Source organism: Podarcis liolepis (assembly GCF_965112155.1).
Source record: "Podarcis liolepis genome assembly, chromosome: 16".
NCBI classification, from domain to species: Eukaryota; Metazoa; Chordata; class Lepidosauria; order Squamata; family Lacertidae; genus Podarcis; species Podarcis liolepis.
The window spans coordinates 43,167,186-43,179,937 of NC_139567.1; the positions used below are offsets into that span (position 1 = coordinate 43,167,186).

Consider the following 12,752-nt stretch of genomic DNA (forward strand, 5'->3'; position numbering starts at 1 on the left):
GAGTGGCTTTCAAACCAACCGGTCGCCCTGGCTTTCTTATTTTTGTGGGGGTGGGGGGGGTGGGGGCAACGTTACCAGCAGAACAGGGATCTGTCCTGTGAGATCCATCGTCCACTCTTTGAACTGCATGGACAGAGCCTCCTTCCGCATGTTTCTCACGTGAGTCTTGATCTTCTCCACCTGCTCCCTTTGCTTGCGTTTTTCTTTGACCAGAGTCTTCATCTGTTCCAGCCTGCAGGGCACAGGGGTAACGGGACTTGAACCGGGGTGCCTTACTTCCAACCACCCCAGAAATTTCTTACAGCTGAGCAGCACTTTCCTCCCGGTCCCCTGAATTAAATTAATGCTTTGTGACTACACAACTCAGGAGTGGAGTCCCTAAAGCAGTTGGATGGCACCCTGTATGCCTCCTTCCAAGAACTCCTGCAGCCAAGCTGGTGCCAAATGTCTCGCTCTCCTTTCCTCTGGACCACAACAGCAAGGCTAGGGGGGCATCGTGTTCTCTAGGCATCCCACGACCTCCATACACACTTGTGCCCTGGGGAGGTCACTTTGGTGCTGCTAAGACAGCAAAAACAACACAGGAGGCAACAGTTGCGAGTTACTAGTCTGCAGCCACAACAGGCGCTGTGATTCTCCAGCGGTTCACCCTCAAAGGCATACTCCATTGTCTCTTGAGACAGACAGATGCCAACAGCTAATTGTGGGGGGTGGGGATGCAGGATACTGGACTAATTGAGTCATTGGACTGGTCACTTCCCTTTAATGGTGATCACAGCTGGTGAGTGCCAACAGAACTAGGGATGAAACACGTCACTAAGAAAGAAGAGGGAGTTATCAGCATGCTTGGGTGGGATTCCTGAAATATGCCCCATACGCCAGCCAGCCCCAAACAAAGACTGAGAAGGGGGCATGGAATGTTGCGGGTCAGCTGGAAAACAAAAAAGGGGGGAAGGAAAATTGGGGGTCGTAGAATGGCCTGCCAGAGCCCCTTTTACAGGGATTGCAGAGGAGGAGGTGCACTCCTTAAGGCAATGGGGATATACTGCAACATTTTGTTGCAGGACGCACTTGCATTCCCATGCTCTTAAGAGGTCGGCTCTTGGAGTGTGTAGAGATAAAAACAACCCGCCCTCTGTGTCTCTGCCCAAGTCCCCGTACTGAACATGTCTCCTCAGCCTTTGCCTCCACGTCATGACGTGCTGGTGGAAGTCAGAGTGGCTGTGCTGACAAACACCTCGGAGGATTGCAAGTCGCACTCTTCCTACCCGCCTCCCTTTACCCACTTCAACCGTTCCTCATCCGCAATGGCTGACCAGGCTTTGTGAAAGGGAGGTTGCAGGCTGGAGACACTCACTTGTGCAAGGTGGTCTCGGGCACTTTGGTTTTCAGCTCGTCTGCGACGGCTTTCAATCCACGCACGTAGGGATTGGGCATGGCGGAAATCTCATAGGCTGGGTTGTGCCTCATCAGGTACTCTCCCAGGAAAGTAATGGGGTCAAAGGTAAGGGGTTCAGATTCCTTCCTTTCCAGGGCCTTCTTCTTCTCCGCAGCCATGAGCAGCTTCTCCACGCCAGGGACCAAGGTGGGGAGGAGCTTATCAACCAGGTAGGCCCGAGTCTCCAGGGTCATACTCTCGTCGTTGAACCAGTCGCGAGACAGCTTGTCCGGAGGCTCTTTCTTCTCGGCCTTTTTTTGCACCATCTTGCTGTTGCGGAGCTTCTCCACCCTCGTCTGCTGCAGATCCAAAGCCCTCGGCTGCAGGGTCTCGTAGAAAATGGACTTCCACTGAGCATCTGCCCGCGGAGTCAGGGGCTGAACCGCCCCCCTTGGGCTGCTTGCTGCTTCTTCCAAATGTGTCTCGCTGACAGGGCTTCTCTCAGAACCCGCCTCGCTCTTCTCTGGTTCTATATCCATGTTTCACTCTGCACATCAGAAAAAGAAGGAACATAGAGGGAGTCAGAGCATTGGGTCCATCTAGCTTAGTACTGTCTACCCTGACCGGCAACGGCTCTTCAGGTTTCAGCCAGGGGTCCTTACCAGCCCTGCCTGGAGGCACTTGGAGCCTTTTGCATGCAAAGCAGGGGCTGTAACCCTGAGCTATGGCTCTCCCCCCCAAAAAATATTGGGGCAGCCCTTTCAGAATGTCTCCAGTGTATCACAACCAAGTGGCTACAGGCCTTGCAAAACAAAACAAAAAACAAATCTTATATAGTATGGTGGCCATTTTTAACTCATACTAATATCAATGAATATGCATTACAATTTCAATCGAGTCAGATAACATTATGGAATGCTTACATTTACTGGACAGTCTCAGATTAAATATAACTACTGCTAATTGATGATATCAGGCCTATCTTTCCCCTTTATTTTGTATTTGTTATATCTTCCCTTCCCTTGTAGCTGAAAGGTTTCCCAATATTCTATTCAACAATATCTTTATCGTACCTTGTTTATATTGTTGTTCTTGTTTTTGGGTTGTATATAAATACAATAAAAAGTAAACAGCAGCAGCAACAACAGCAATAACAACAAAGAGGAAACAACAACAACGAAGAGGCAAGAACCCAGTCCTCTTGGTTCTAAACTAAGGGCTGATTTAAATAGGAACATGTGTGGTATGATTCTAGTGGATGTAACTATTCCCCTCCAGCCACACATTATGGATGGGCCTTAAGATCTATCAAGGTCACCAATTTCACACTAGTTCCACTCTTGAGAACCCATTCCGTGGTTTTTTTCCTGGATGCCCAGCAGAGGGCCATTTCGGAGACTATGAAATCGCAAGAGCTCTGCAGCCCTAAGATTTGGTTGCAGGCAGAATTGCTACCTCATACTTTGGATTTTTAAAATATAAGGCCCATTTTCTCTGTGATCCTGTTGTCAGCCTTCTGCTCTCACCTCTTGTGTGGAACACCTGGATACCCGCTTGCCAACATGGACGAATAAGGGAGAGTAGACACTGGGGCCACAAATCAAATGGTTGAGAAGAGCTGTGCCCAAGAGACAAGGGAGCTAGCGAGGGGTTGTAATGTGGCCCCTGTATGGCCTGTCATCATCACCCCTCTCCACTCATCATGTGACGTGGGGTGAGCTTTAACGTCCCTTAGGTTTATAGCCTTTGGACGAAACAGCACCGGATAGCTCAGTTGGTTAGAGTGTGGTGCTGATAACGCCAAGGCTGCAGGTTTGATCCCTGTGTGGGACAGCTGCATATTCCTGCATTGCAGGGGGGTTGGACCAGATAAACCTCAGGAACCCTTCCAGCTCTACAGTACCATGACTGTGAAAACATAAGATGAGACTTGCTGGATTGTCCTGCGTCCTGTTCTCACAGTGGCCAACCAGATCTCTTTCTCCATTCCCTTCTCTGATCTTTGCTCTCCCTCACCGCAGCATCTTCTGCTCCCTTGGGATAAGCACTTCTCTCTCAGCCCGATGTGAACCAGGTATGAGACGGATGTTGAAATCACAGAGAAGGGAACAGAAGGAGCTGCTGTCTACAGAGCCAGACCTCCAGCCCATCAAATTCAGTATTATCTACTGAGCTGCAGTTGTTTCGTAAGCCACCATTCCAATAGTGGTGCCCCGGTCAACAGCGACAGGCAGCGGCTCGACAGGGCCACAGGCAGGAGTCTTTCCAGCCCTACCTGGTGATGCCATTGGAGCTTGAAGCTAGAGCCTTCTGAACACAAAGCAGATGTCCTGCCACAGAGCCCTTCCCCCAAGAGTCCAGCCCTTATGACTCTGAATAATGGACTGGGGTAAATAACATAGGGTAAATAACATTGCCTTTCAGCAAGCCAGACTGCTGGTCTAGCTAGCAAGCATTGTCTACACTGACCGGCAGCAGCTCTCCAAGGTATCTTTCCTAGCCCTAGGTGAATATGCGAGGCGTAAACCCTACCGCTGGCAGCGTCGGTGACAAAAGGTGGTTCGTGGTACTCTAGTGTCCTGGCGTTTTTTCTTTCACTAAGCTCTCCAAAGCCTGACCCTTCCAAAGAGCAGCGCAGAAATCGCATGTCTTCCCTTACCTTTTCAGAGCCAGCGTCAAGAAAGGGAGAGGCACCCTCCCAAGCTATGCTGGAATTGCCTGGGAATTCAAGGAAGAGAGCCGTCTAATTTTAACCACCGAGAAACTTACCAGGGAATCCAGAGGACTCTCACAGAATCTTACTCTTCTGTGTGTGTTTGACTGTTGCCGAGCAACAGTCCCCAGGGGGTTGCTGGGCTTCCAACTACAGAGTGAGGTGGGTCATCTCCCTTTTCTGGCAGCTGGAGGAGGGTGAGCGCCTTCGTGTTGAGCCTTGCTGCAATGACATCACTGTGTTGTTAGGAATAAAATGAGAGAGAGAGATGAGAGATCAGAGTTAACAGCCAAGCCTTACGGTGGGAGGAGGCAGTGACAGCCGCATGACCCTTCCTGGGGGAAGAGGAGATCACACGTTTCAGCAAGTGCCTCAAACAGCCTGGAGGGCAGCAAGGGAGCTACGGTGATGGTGGTAGTGGCAGTAGATGGCTTGTCCCCCCCCCCCCAGGCTGTAAGCAGAGAATGGGTCTGTTGCAGGTCAAATTCTGGGAAAGGCTTTAGGCGGACTCCTAATGATAAAGAGAGTAGGGCATGTTCCTGGGGCCAGCTGGTCACAACGCCCTCGTGGGCTCTTTGATATAAAAGGTAGCCTTTAGAATCGTGTTGATGGGACTGAGATAAAACTCCTTGGCACAGCAAACAAGTAAGAGGTGAGCATTAAAAGCTAGCCGGGCAGCGTGAATTCGGTGGGGCTTACTCCTGAGTAAGGCTTGTGCTGTAATTAACTGACAGGGCAGGCATGGTCTGATTTCAGCCATCCTTTTCTGAGGGCACAATTATTATCTACACATTTAAGATGGTCCCAAACCTGAACCGTCATGGCTTCTTACATAAAGCTGAGCCATTGGGCTGTCCAGCTTACTGTTGTCCACAATGACCTGCGGCAGCTCTCCAGGGTTTCGGGATGGGACCTCCTTGGTCCTGCCTGGAGATGCTGTCAGGGATTGAACCTGGGACCTTCTGCGTGCAAATAAGATGTTCTGCAATTGGCCATGTCTCCAGGGGAGGCTTTGCTCTTCTGTTCTTCCACCCCCAAATGTATCTTTGGCAAGGGTGAACAGAAGAGACCACCCCTGTCATCAGCATGGAGGCTGTGGAACTCCCTGCCCCAGGAAATAACATTGGCTGAAACCCTTCTGCTTTCCCACCCCACCCCCAAACATTTGTTGACTGCGCAGACGGCAGAGCCCAGACAATTAAGACATGAGCGTATTTTAAACATTAATTAGAAGATGCGTATACATTAAAAATTAACCTGTGTGATTTCCTGTCTGAAAACCAGCAGAAGGTGCATGACAGCATGAGTGGACTAGTAGTTCCACTGGACTCAGGCTAGGTAAAGGTAAAGGGGGGGGGACCCCTGACCATTAGGTCCATTCGTTGCCGACTCTGGGGTTGCGGCGCTCATCTCGCTTTACTGGCCGAGGGAGCTGGCGTACAGCTCATGTGGCCAGCATGACTAAGCCACTTCTGGCAAACCAGAGCAGCGCCCGGAAATGCCGTTTACCTTCCCACTGGAGTGGTACCTATTTATCTACTTGCACTTTGACGTGCTTTCAAACTGCTAGGTGGGCAGGAGCAGGGACCGAGCAACGGGAGCTCACCCCGTTGCAGGGATTCGAACCGCTGATCAGCAAGTCCTAGGCTCTGTGGTTTAACCCACAGCGCCACCCGCGTCCTATTAAAACTTGGTTATGGAATATTTTGCTGGTAATGATCTCTTACTTGGGGTCTTTTCCCCACCCCTTGCTTTGAGCATCTAAGTCTGTGCTGGACAGATGGAACTTAAGCAGTAGGCAATCAGCAAACAAAATGGCTCTCCTTCAGGACTAGCAATTGTCCTCTGTGTGTGTGTTTGTCTTTTGCCCTCAAGGCGATGCTTCTCATCTGAGCCTGAATGCAAGGCATTTTTGCTTTGGTCACATCCACATCATATATTTAAGCACACTGAACACACATGAATTCCCCCCAAAAAACCTGAGAACTGTAGTTTGTTAAGGGTGCTGGGAATTATAGCTCTGTTGGGGGGGGGATAAACCACAGTTCCCAGTATATATATATTTTTGGGGTAGTAATGAACTTTAAATGTGCATGAGCAGTGAAAACAGGGTGCTAGCATTTTCCTGATTGGGCCACTGATGATGATTTAAGCAGAGAGGCCTCAGCACCCTAATCTTGGGGGCTACCTCCTTCATCTGCTATTTTTCAAAGGATGCTCTGGGAGGACTAGAATGTGGTTTCAGACAGCGGGAATATTCCCAGCACTACCTGGAGAGGCCAGGGTTGAACCTGGCGCCATCGGCATGCAAAGCAAGATGCTCTCTGTCGCTGAACCACGGTCCTTCCCTTAAGAATAAAGAAATATTCCAGTCTTCATGGCTTTGAATGAATGCCTGATTTAAATAGGTACACAGGAAGCTGACTGAGTCAGACCATTGGCCTGTCTGGCTCAGCGTTGTCTACACTGACTGGCAGTTCTTAACATTTGTGCATACCCTGCTCTCTGCTTTCCGTTGGCTTTTCCCCTATGTGTTCCCTTTCCAGAAAAATGCGCACACTGGCTGATTCTCATGCTGCTTTTGGCTGTTCTTCTTGGACATTTTAATGGCTTTCCATATTTTTGTGTGTTTAAAATACAGAATGTTCTCAAATATCATTGGAATCCCTGGACGCAAGGCCAAGAAATGTACTGTATATACTGTAACCGGCCAGGCTTGAATGGCGAGTATTTTGTTTGCAGTCCAGCAGCAGGAGGAAGACCCTTTCGCAGGCAACTTTTCGCAGGGAAAGTAACTTGGTGTCACAGATTTAATCAGAGCATGGAGTCAAGCATTCTGTTTATATTATTCAACTGAATGCCCTAGATATGTAACGTGATTGTGAGTTCAAGCCTGAGATCAGCGGCCAAATAGAAAATGCCTTTCGAAGTTTGCTGGGTTTCGATGCCTGTACATTGATACTTTTTTACTGCTCTTGTGCATTAATGTGCAGAAATGAAGCCGGGGAAAGGAATCATAGCTCAGCAGTAGAACACCTGCTTGGCATGCAAAAGGTCCCAATCTTTAGATAGGGCTGGGAAAGACCTGAAGCCCTGGGAAGCTGCTGCCAGTCAGTGTAGACAATTCTGTGCTAAATGGACTCAGTTTCAGGCAGCTTCCTATCTTAACCACGTATTTAGTCAGAATCATGAGGACTATAGTCTTGTACTTGCTTAGGGTACCAGTAAAGCAGGGGCACCAAAAAATGAGAACATTTTTGGAACAAATTTGATATACTGTAGATCTTTTTTAAAAAGCATTGGGGGGAAATTGAGGGAAATCAGAACTTTGTTAGATTTCTTAACATCTCATGACACACTCTTCCCCATTTTTCTGGTTTCTTTTCATTACTTACCCACATCTCAATGAGAGGGGCACCCAATTAACACAGATCATGCAAGAAAATAAATTCTGCAATGTGTTGTGCATGACATACGTCTATATTCAGCATATGTGTAAGGTTTGTGACATTTTGAAAACTGAACTTTTATTTTACAGCTTAGGTTGGCTTTTATTTCAAATTACATATGACGGCACCATAACCTTTGCAGTGCTTAGGGCCTCTAAATGTCTTAATCTGGCCCTGAGAACATCTTTGGCCCTCGAAAGGTCTCTGTGCTTCAAATCCCATCCTCACCCTTGGAGCATTGGTCAATGGCTGGCTGCTGGGCCTGGTTTGCACCTAGAGCTGCAGGTCCCAAAGAGGTTAGTACTGCCCCCCCCCCCCGGCGGATTACCTAGGGGGGCACTAAGAGGCAAGGGGGTGGCAGGGGGTCACAGAAGGAGGCCCTTCAAATGCTTTGATTGTTTATTTACTTACAATTGCCAGGCCAAAGCCTAGAGCAAAACACCTTCCTCACTTCTTCTTTAAAGTTTTACTGCTCTTATTGCTTTCAAAGCTATTTCCTTTGGACACATTTTTACAGTTCTGAGTTTTCCCAAGCTAGCCAATTACTGGTAACAGCTACTGGTTTTCTCATAAATCAGTTCTTGTAGGTATGTAGGTGAAGCTTTGTGCATGTTATCTATAAATATGTTATAAATTTCCTTCACTCTTATTTTCCTTAGTATGCGCAAGAATAATTCTCCATGCAATATCCTTTGCCGTATATTCTTTTCTTTTAGCTACAAGATGAGATCGGAGCATCTCTTTACTTTTGTACTACCCCGTGTCACACACTCGCGCCTATATGTTACTATTTCCGAGGACCTATGGCTATAAATCGGACTTTGGAACAAACCCGCAATTAACTGTTACTTTGAATTCCATTGCGCCGTTATTACCTTCCTTAGTGGGTCATGCAAACCGTACCCTAAATAATGCTTTTTTTAAAAGACAGGATAGCGGGGCACAATGCATTTTTATAGGGTGGCGGAACACTGGGGATGAGTTTATGGAGCCGGGGGGGGGAGGCGGGTGAGCCATTTCCCCAAAGCCGCACTGACCTAGCCGCTCTCTCAGCACCGGGAGCCCGAGGGTTAAGCTCTGCAGAGGGAGGCGGGGCGGCGGCGTGTGGGCGGAGCGCCGGAGGAGGTGGAGCGTCCCCCGCTTGACAGGTGGCGCATGCGCGCTGGCGCTTCATTGTGCCCGGCCGGCCCAGCCCCGCCGCGCCTCAGTCGGCGAGAGACCGTTGGCGGGCGAGGAGCTGCCGCCGCCGCCGCCGCAGCTGTGGTCTCCGCCGCCGCCGACGCGCCCTCCTTCCCTCCCCCCTCCCTCCCTCCCCTCGCGGTCGCCTCAGCCGCCCGCCCTCCCCCCTTCTCCCCTTCCGACCCTCTCCGCCGCCCGGCCATGGAGTGACAGGGAAAGGAGGGAAAAGGCTCCCGGCAGGCAGGCCGGCCGGGGAGGCCCCGCCGCCGCGCCCCGATGGCTCTGGTGACGGTCCAGCGCTCGCCTACCCCGAGCGCCACCTCCAGCCCCTGCGCCTCGGTGAGTCTCTCTCGGCGCCTCGCGCTCCCTCAGCCGCCAGGGGGGAAGAAGGCGCCGCCGCCGCCGCATCGGGTCCGGCGCGAGGCCGGTGGCGCGCATGCGCGGCATCCTCGCGCGCCGCTCTTTGCCTCCCTTCTCGGCCAAGCGCCCCGATTCCGCGCTGCTCTTTCTCGCCGGGGTATTTTGTCCCCCTCCCGACGCCGTCCCCCTCCCTCCCTCTGCCCCCCTCTCGGCCCGCGTTGACAGCTGCAGCCCATTCATTCTGTCTTTCCCCCCTCATTCATTCATTCATTCATTCCTTCTGCCATCCACCCCCCAACCACACGCCTCTCCTTTAATTTCTCCTCCTGACTAAATGAGGGCGCGGAGCTGCTAAAGCTTTCTTTTTTTGAAAGGGGTGTGCGTCTCTTTATTTACAATTGATATCAGGAGGACCACAGGAATAAGAGGGCAAGGAGATCCCGGCGGGATCAGGCCAAAGGGGGCCTATCTAGCGCCGCAGCCTCTTCCCCCAGGTGCCTGTGGGATACCTGCAAGCGGGATTCCAGCACCAGAGCCCTCTCCCCTCCTGCGGTTTCCAGCAACTGGTATTCAGAAGCTTTGCTGTCTCTGTGGAGGCAGAGCATTGCCATCATGGCTAGCAGCAGCAGTTGATAGTCTTGCCCTCCCTATAAGAACATCAGAAGAGCCTGGGGAATCAGGCCAATGGCCCATCTAATCTAACATCCTGTTCTTACAGTGGCCAGCCAGATGCCCCAAAGAGAAACCCTCAAGCAAGACCTGAGCACAAGAGGACTCTCCCCTCCTGTGGTGTCCAGCAGCTGGCATTCAGAAGCACGGCTGCTTCGAAAATGAGACTGCCTTATACTGAACCAGGCAAAATATCCCTTCAAAATAAAGCACAAGCCCAGTCCGCGTGGTTCTTAATTAAGGGGCTGATTTGAAACAGGGACATAGGAAGAGCTTACACCAAGTCAGACCACTGGTCCGTCTAGCTCAGTGTTGTTTGCACTGACCGGTAGTGGCTCTCGCAGCCCTACCTGGAGAAGCCATTGGAGGCTGAACCTGGGACCTACTGCATGCAAAGCAGATGCTGTGCCATCTGGGCTTACAGTCATTTCCCTAAAAGCAAAGTAAGATTCTAGTCCTCATTGGTTCTGAATAGTCTTATTTATTAATTTATTAAATTTGTATACCGCCCTTCATCCAAAGATCACAGGGCGGTTTCGCCACATAAAAATACAAAATGCGATCACATAATACATAATAAAAGAAAAAGAAACCAATAACCTCCTGCCCCAACACATTAAAAAAGTTCATGGAATGTTAATCACCCAGAGGCCTGGTTATAGAGAAAGGCTTTCCCTAACCCTGAAATAAGAACATAGGATGCTGCCATACAGTAAATCAGACAATTGGTCCATGTAGCTCAGTATTGGGTAATGTGACAGGCAGCTACTCTCTAAGGTTTCAGACTGAGAACATTCCCAGCCCTACCTGGAGTTGTTGAGGGCTGAACCTAGGCCCTTCTATGTGCAAAGCAGGGACTCTGTACTACTGAGCTATGACTTCCCCATCCAACGACTCATTTCCAGTTTTAAGTTCTTGTTTTGCAAGGATGTGCACCTTAGAATGCTGAGAGCCAATGTGGTGTAGTGGTTAAGAGCGGTAGACTCGTAATCTGGTGAACCGGGTTCGATTCCCTGCTCCTCCACATGCGGCTGCTGGGTGACCTTGGGCCAGTCAGACTTCTCTGAAGTCTCTCAGCCTCACTCACCTCACAGAGTGTTTGTTGTGGGGGAGGAGGGGAAAGGAGATTGTTAGCCGCTTTGAGACTCCTTATGGGAGTGATAAAGCGGGATATCAAATCCAAACTCTTCTTCTTCTGTTGTTTTTTAAAGAACGAATTTTTTTTGAGTACCTGTGTGTACATTTGGGGCTGCCTTTATAAGGGCACAGACCTTTCAAGAAAACTTACACTAAAAATGCAGCAAATTAATGTTGTTAATAGTAATTCTGCCACCATCTGCCCTGTGGAAAGGATCCTGATTACTTTGTTATATGTTGGTGGTGTTTGTTGTGGTTTTTAAAAACGTGCCTCATTGTTTCTCCTAATCTCTCTTGGAATGATTTCCCCCCCAGAAGATGGGATATAAGTAACTAATAAATATGCAGACAGAAACGATAGCAAACAAACCACTTGTAGAAGCCAGCTAGAAGGGCCACTGGAGCACAGTGGTTGAGGGCCTACTTAGGATGCCAGTGGTCTTGGGTTCAAGGTCTCAGTGGCATCTCCGACTTAGGACTGGGACCTGACTGAAATTCTGGAGAACTGTTTCCAGCCGCTGTGGGCAATGCTGAGCTTGATGGGCCAGTGACCTGACTTGGGATAAAGCAGCTTCCTATGTCCCTAAGAATAGAACAACGGCATCCGGTCCTAAAATACTAAAATACAGGACATTCCAGTTGCCAAAATCAGCAGCAGGAGAATCGAAGCATCTCTGGAAATAATGGAGAAAAACAAATGGGTCTTTAGGACTTTCCCAGCCACCTGAAGGGACAGGGCCTGAGTTGGAGAGAGGTTGGTAATTCATTCTAGGCACACAGAACCACAGCAGAAAGGCCTTCTCCCTTGTACTTGCCAACCTGATTACTGTACTCTCAATAGTGGGTATATGAGGAAGTAGCCGGTTCCAATCTGCTGCTGTACTCACGTTATCATCCTTCTCCCACCCCCTTGTATGGATGCCAGTTTCTTTTTAAAAAAGGCAACCCATGATCACCACACTTGATTTATTACTAAAAATGTAATTTATCCTGTGCATTATTTTCTGGGATTAAGACCTTAGAATTTGGGCTTGTTGTAGGTATGGATGGGGCTGCACTGCCATTCCACTTTTCTGTTTTAAAATACTTAAAATATATTTAAAAATAAGAAAAATAAAACAAAAGAGTACTAACTTACAAAAAAAAATACAATTAGGTATAATATGATGGGGAGACTAAAGCTTCATATACGTTAATGTAATTTGATTTATTTCCCGTTTTCTATTAACTTGTGTTATATATTTGTGTCTCCTTGTTTTGCAACAAAACATTTTTTGAAAAACAAACAAGCAAGATTTTCCTCCATTTTAGTTTTGTTAACTTGTCTGCCTGAAACTGTTATGAAGAAGGCTATAAATGCATCTGAAGTGATTGGTCTTTGTCGCCATAGATATCTATCTTTCGTAATATATTTTTTTTTTTGCAAGGGGTGGGTAGTTCACTAACAGCACCATCCTTTGCATGTTTACCTAGATGTCCTCTTTCTGTCAGTCTTACTTGCCATTTAAGCGTATGTAAGGATGAATAAATGTGCATGTTTCGATTTATCAGTTTCTCATTTTTCCAGTTTTAAGCTGAGTTTTCCGTCTTTCCACAATGGTTTACATTAATTCCTCATGAAAATTAATCAGCATGTTAGTGTGCATTTCACCTATTATTCACATTTTTGTATGCCATTTTACCCAATATACATCTTATTGCAAATATTTTTCCCTGACACGTTTGTATATTATGTGCATTATTTTTAGTGCATTTTTGGCATGCTTTGTACTGATAAACACATTTTGATATATAGGTTTGCATTCTACCATTCATCGGACCAAATTTCCCCCCATCCCTATCCTTGGCCTGTCCTTGTGGTGCTCTC

At 48.5% G+C, this 12,752-nt stretch overlaps 2 protein-coding genes across 9 annotated transcripts in view; one reads left to right on the forward strand and one right to left on the reverse strand.

Moving 5' to 3' along the window:
- Window positions 1-9,159, reverse strand: part of EFCAB5 (EF-hand calcium binding domain 5) — a 46,008-nt gene extending 36,849 nt beyond the window's left edge. Inside the window, exons 1-3 of one of the 5 annotated variants that reach the window (XM_083479773.1) lie at window positions 9,028-9,159; window positions 1,358-1,925; window positions 76-232 (exon numbers count right to left, since the gene is read on the reverse strand). In XM_083479773.1, the coding sequence (XP_083335899.1) occupies window positions 76-232; window positions 1,358-1,917 (717 nt within the window). In that variant the 5' untranslated portion in view covers window positions 1,918-1,925; window positions 9,028-9,159. Of the gene's footprint in view, window positions 1-75; window positions 233-1,357; window positions 1,926-4,037; window positions 4,287-4,391; window positions 4,543-8,577; window positions 8,635-9,027 lie in introns of those variants that run through there. The other 4 variants (XM_083479775.1, XM_083479774.1, XM_083479772.1 and 1 more) reach the window with 4 other exon arrangements.
- Window positions 4,225-12,752, forward strand: part of SSH2 (slingshot protein phosphatase 2) — a 129,997-nt gene continuing 121,469 nt past the window's right edge. For 2 of the 4 annotated variants that reach the window (XM_083479755.1, XM_083479756.1), the window contains exons 1-2: window positions 4,225-4,288; window positions 6,733-6,814. In XM_083479755.1, the coding sequence (XP_083335881.1) occupies window positions 6,812-6,814 (3 nt within the window). In that variant the 5' untranslated portion in view covers window positions 4,225-4,288; window positions 6,733-6,811. Of the gene's footprint in view, window positions 4,289-6,732; window positions 6,815-8,695; window positions 9,059-12,752 lie in introns of those variants that run through there. The other 2 variants (XM_083479754.1, XM_083479753.1) reach the window with 2 other exon arrangements.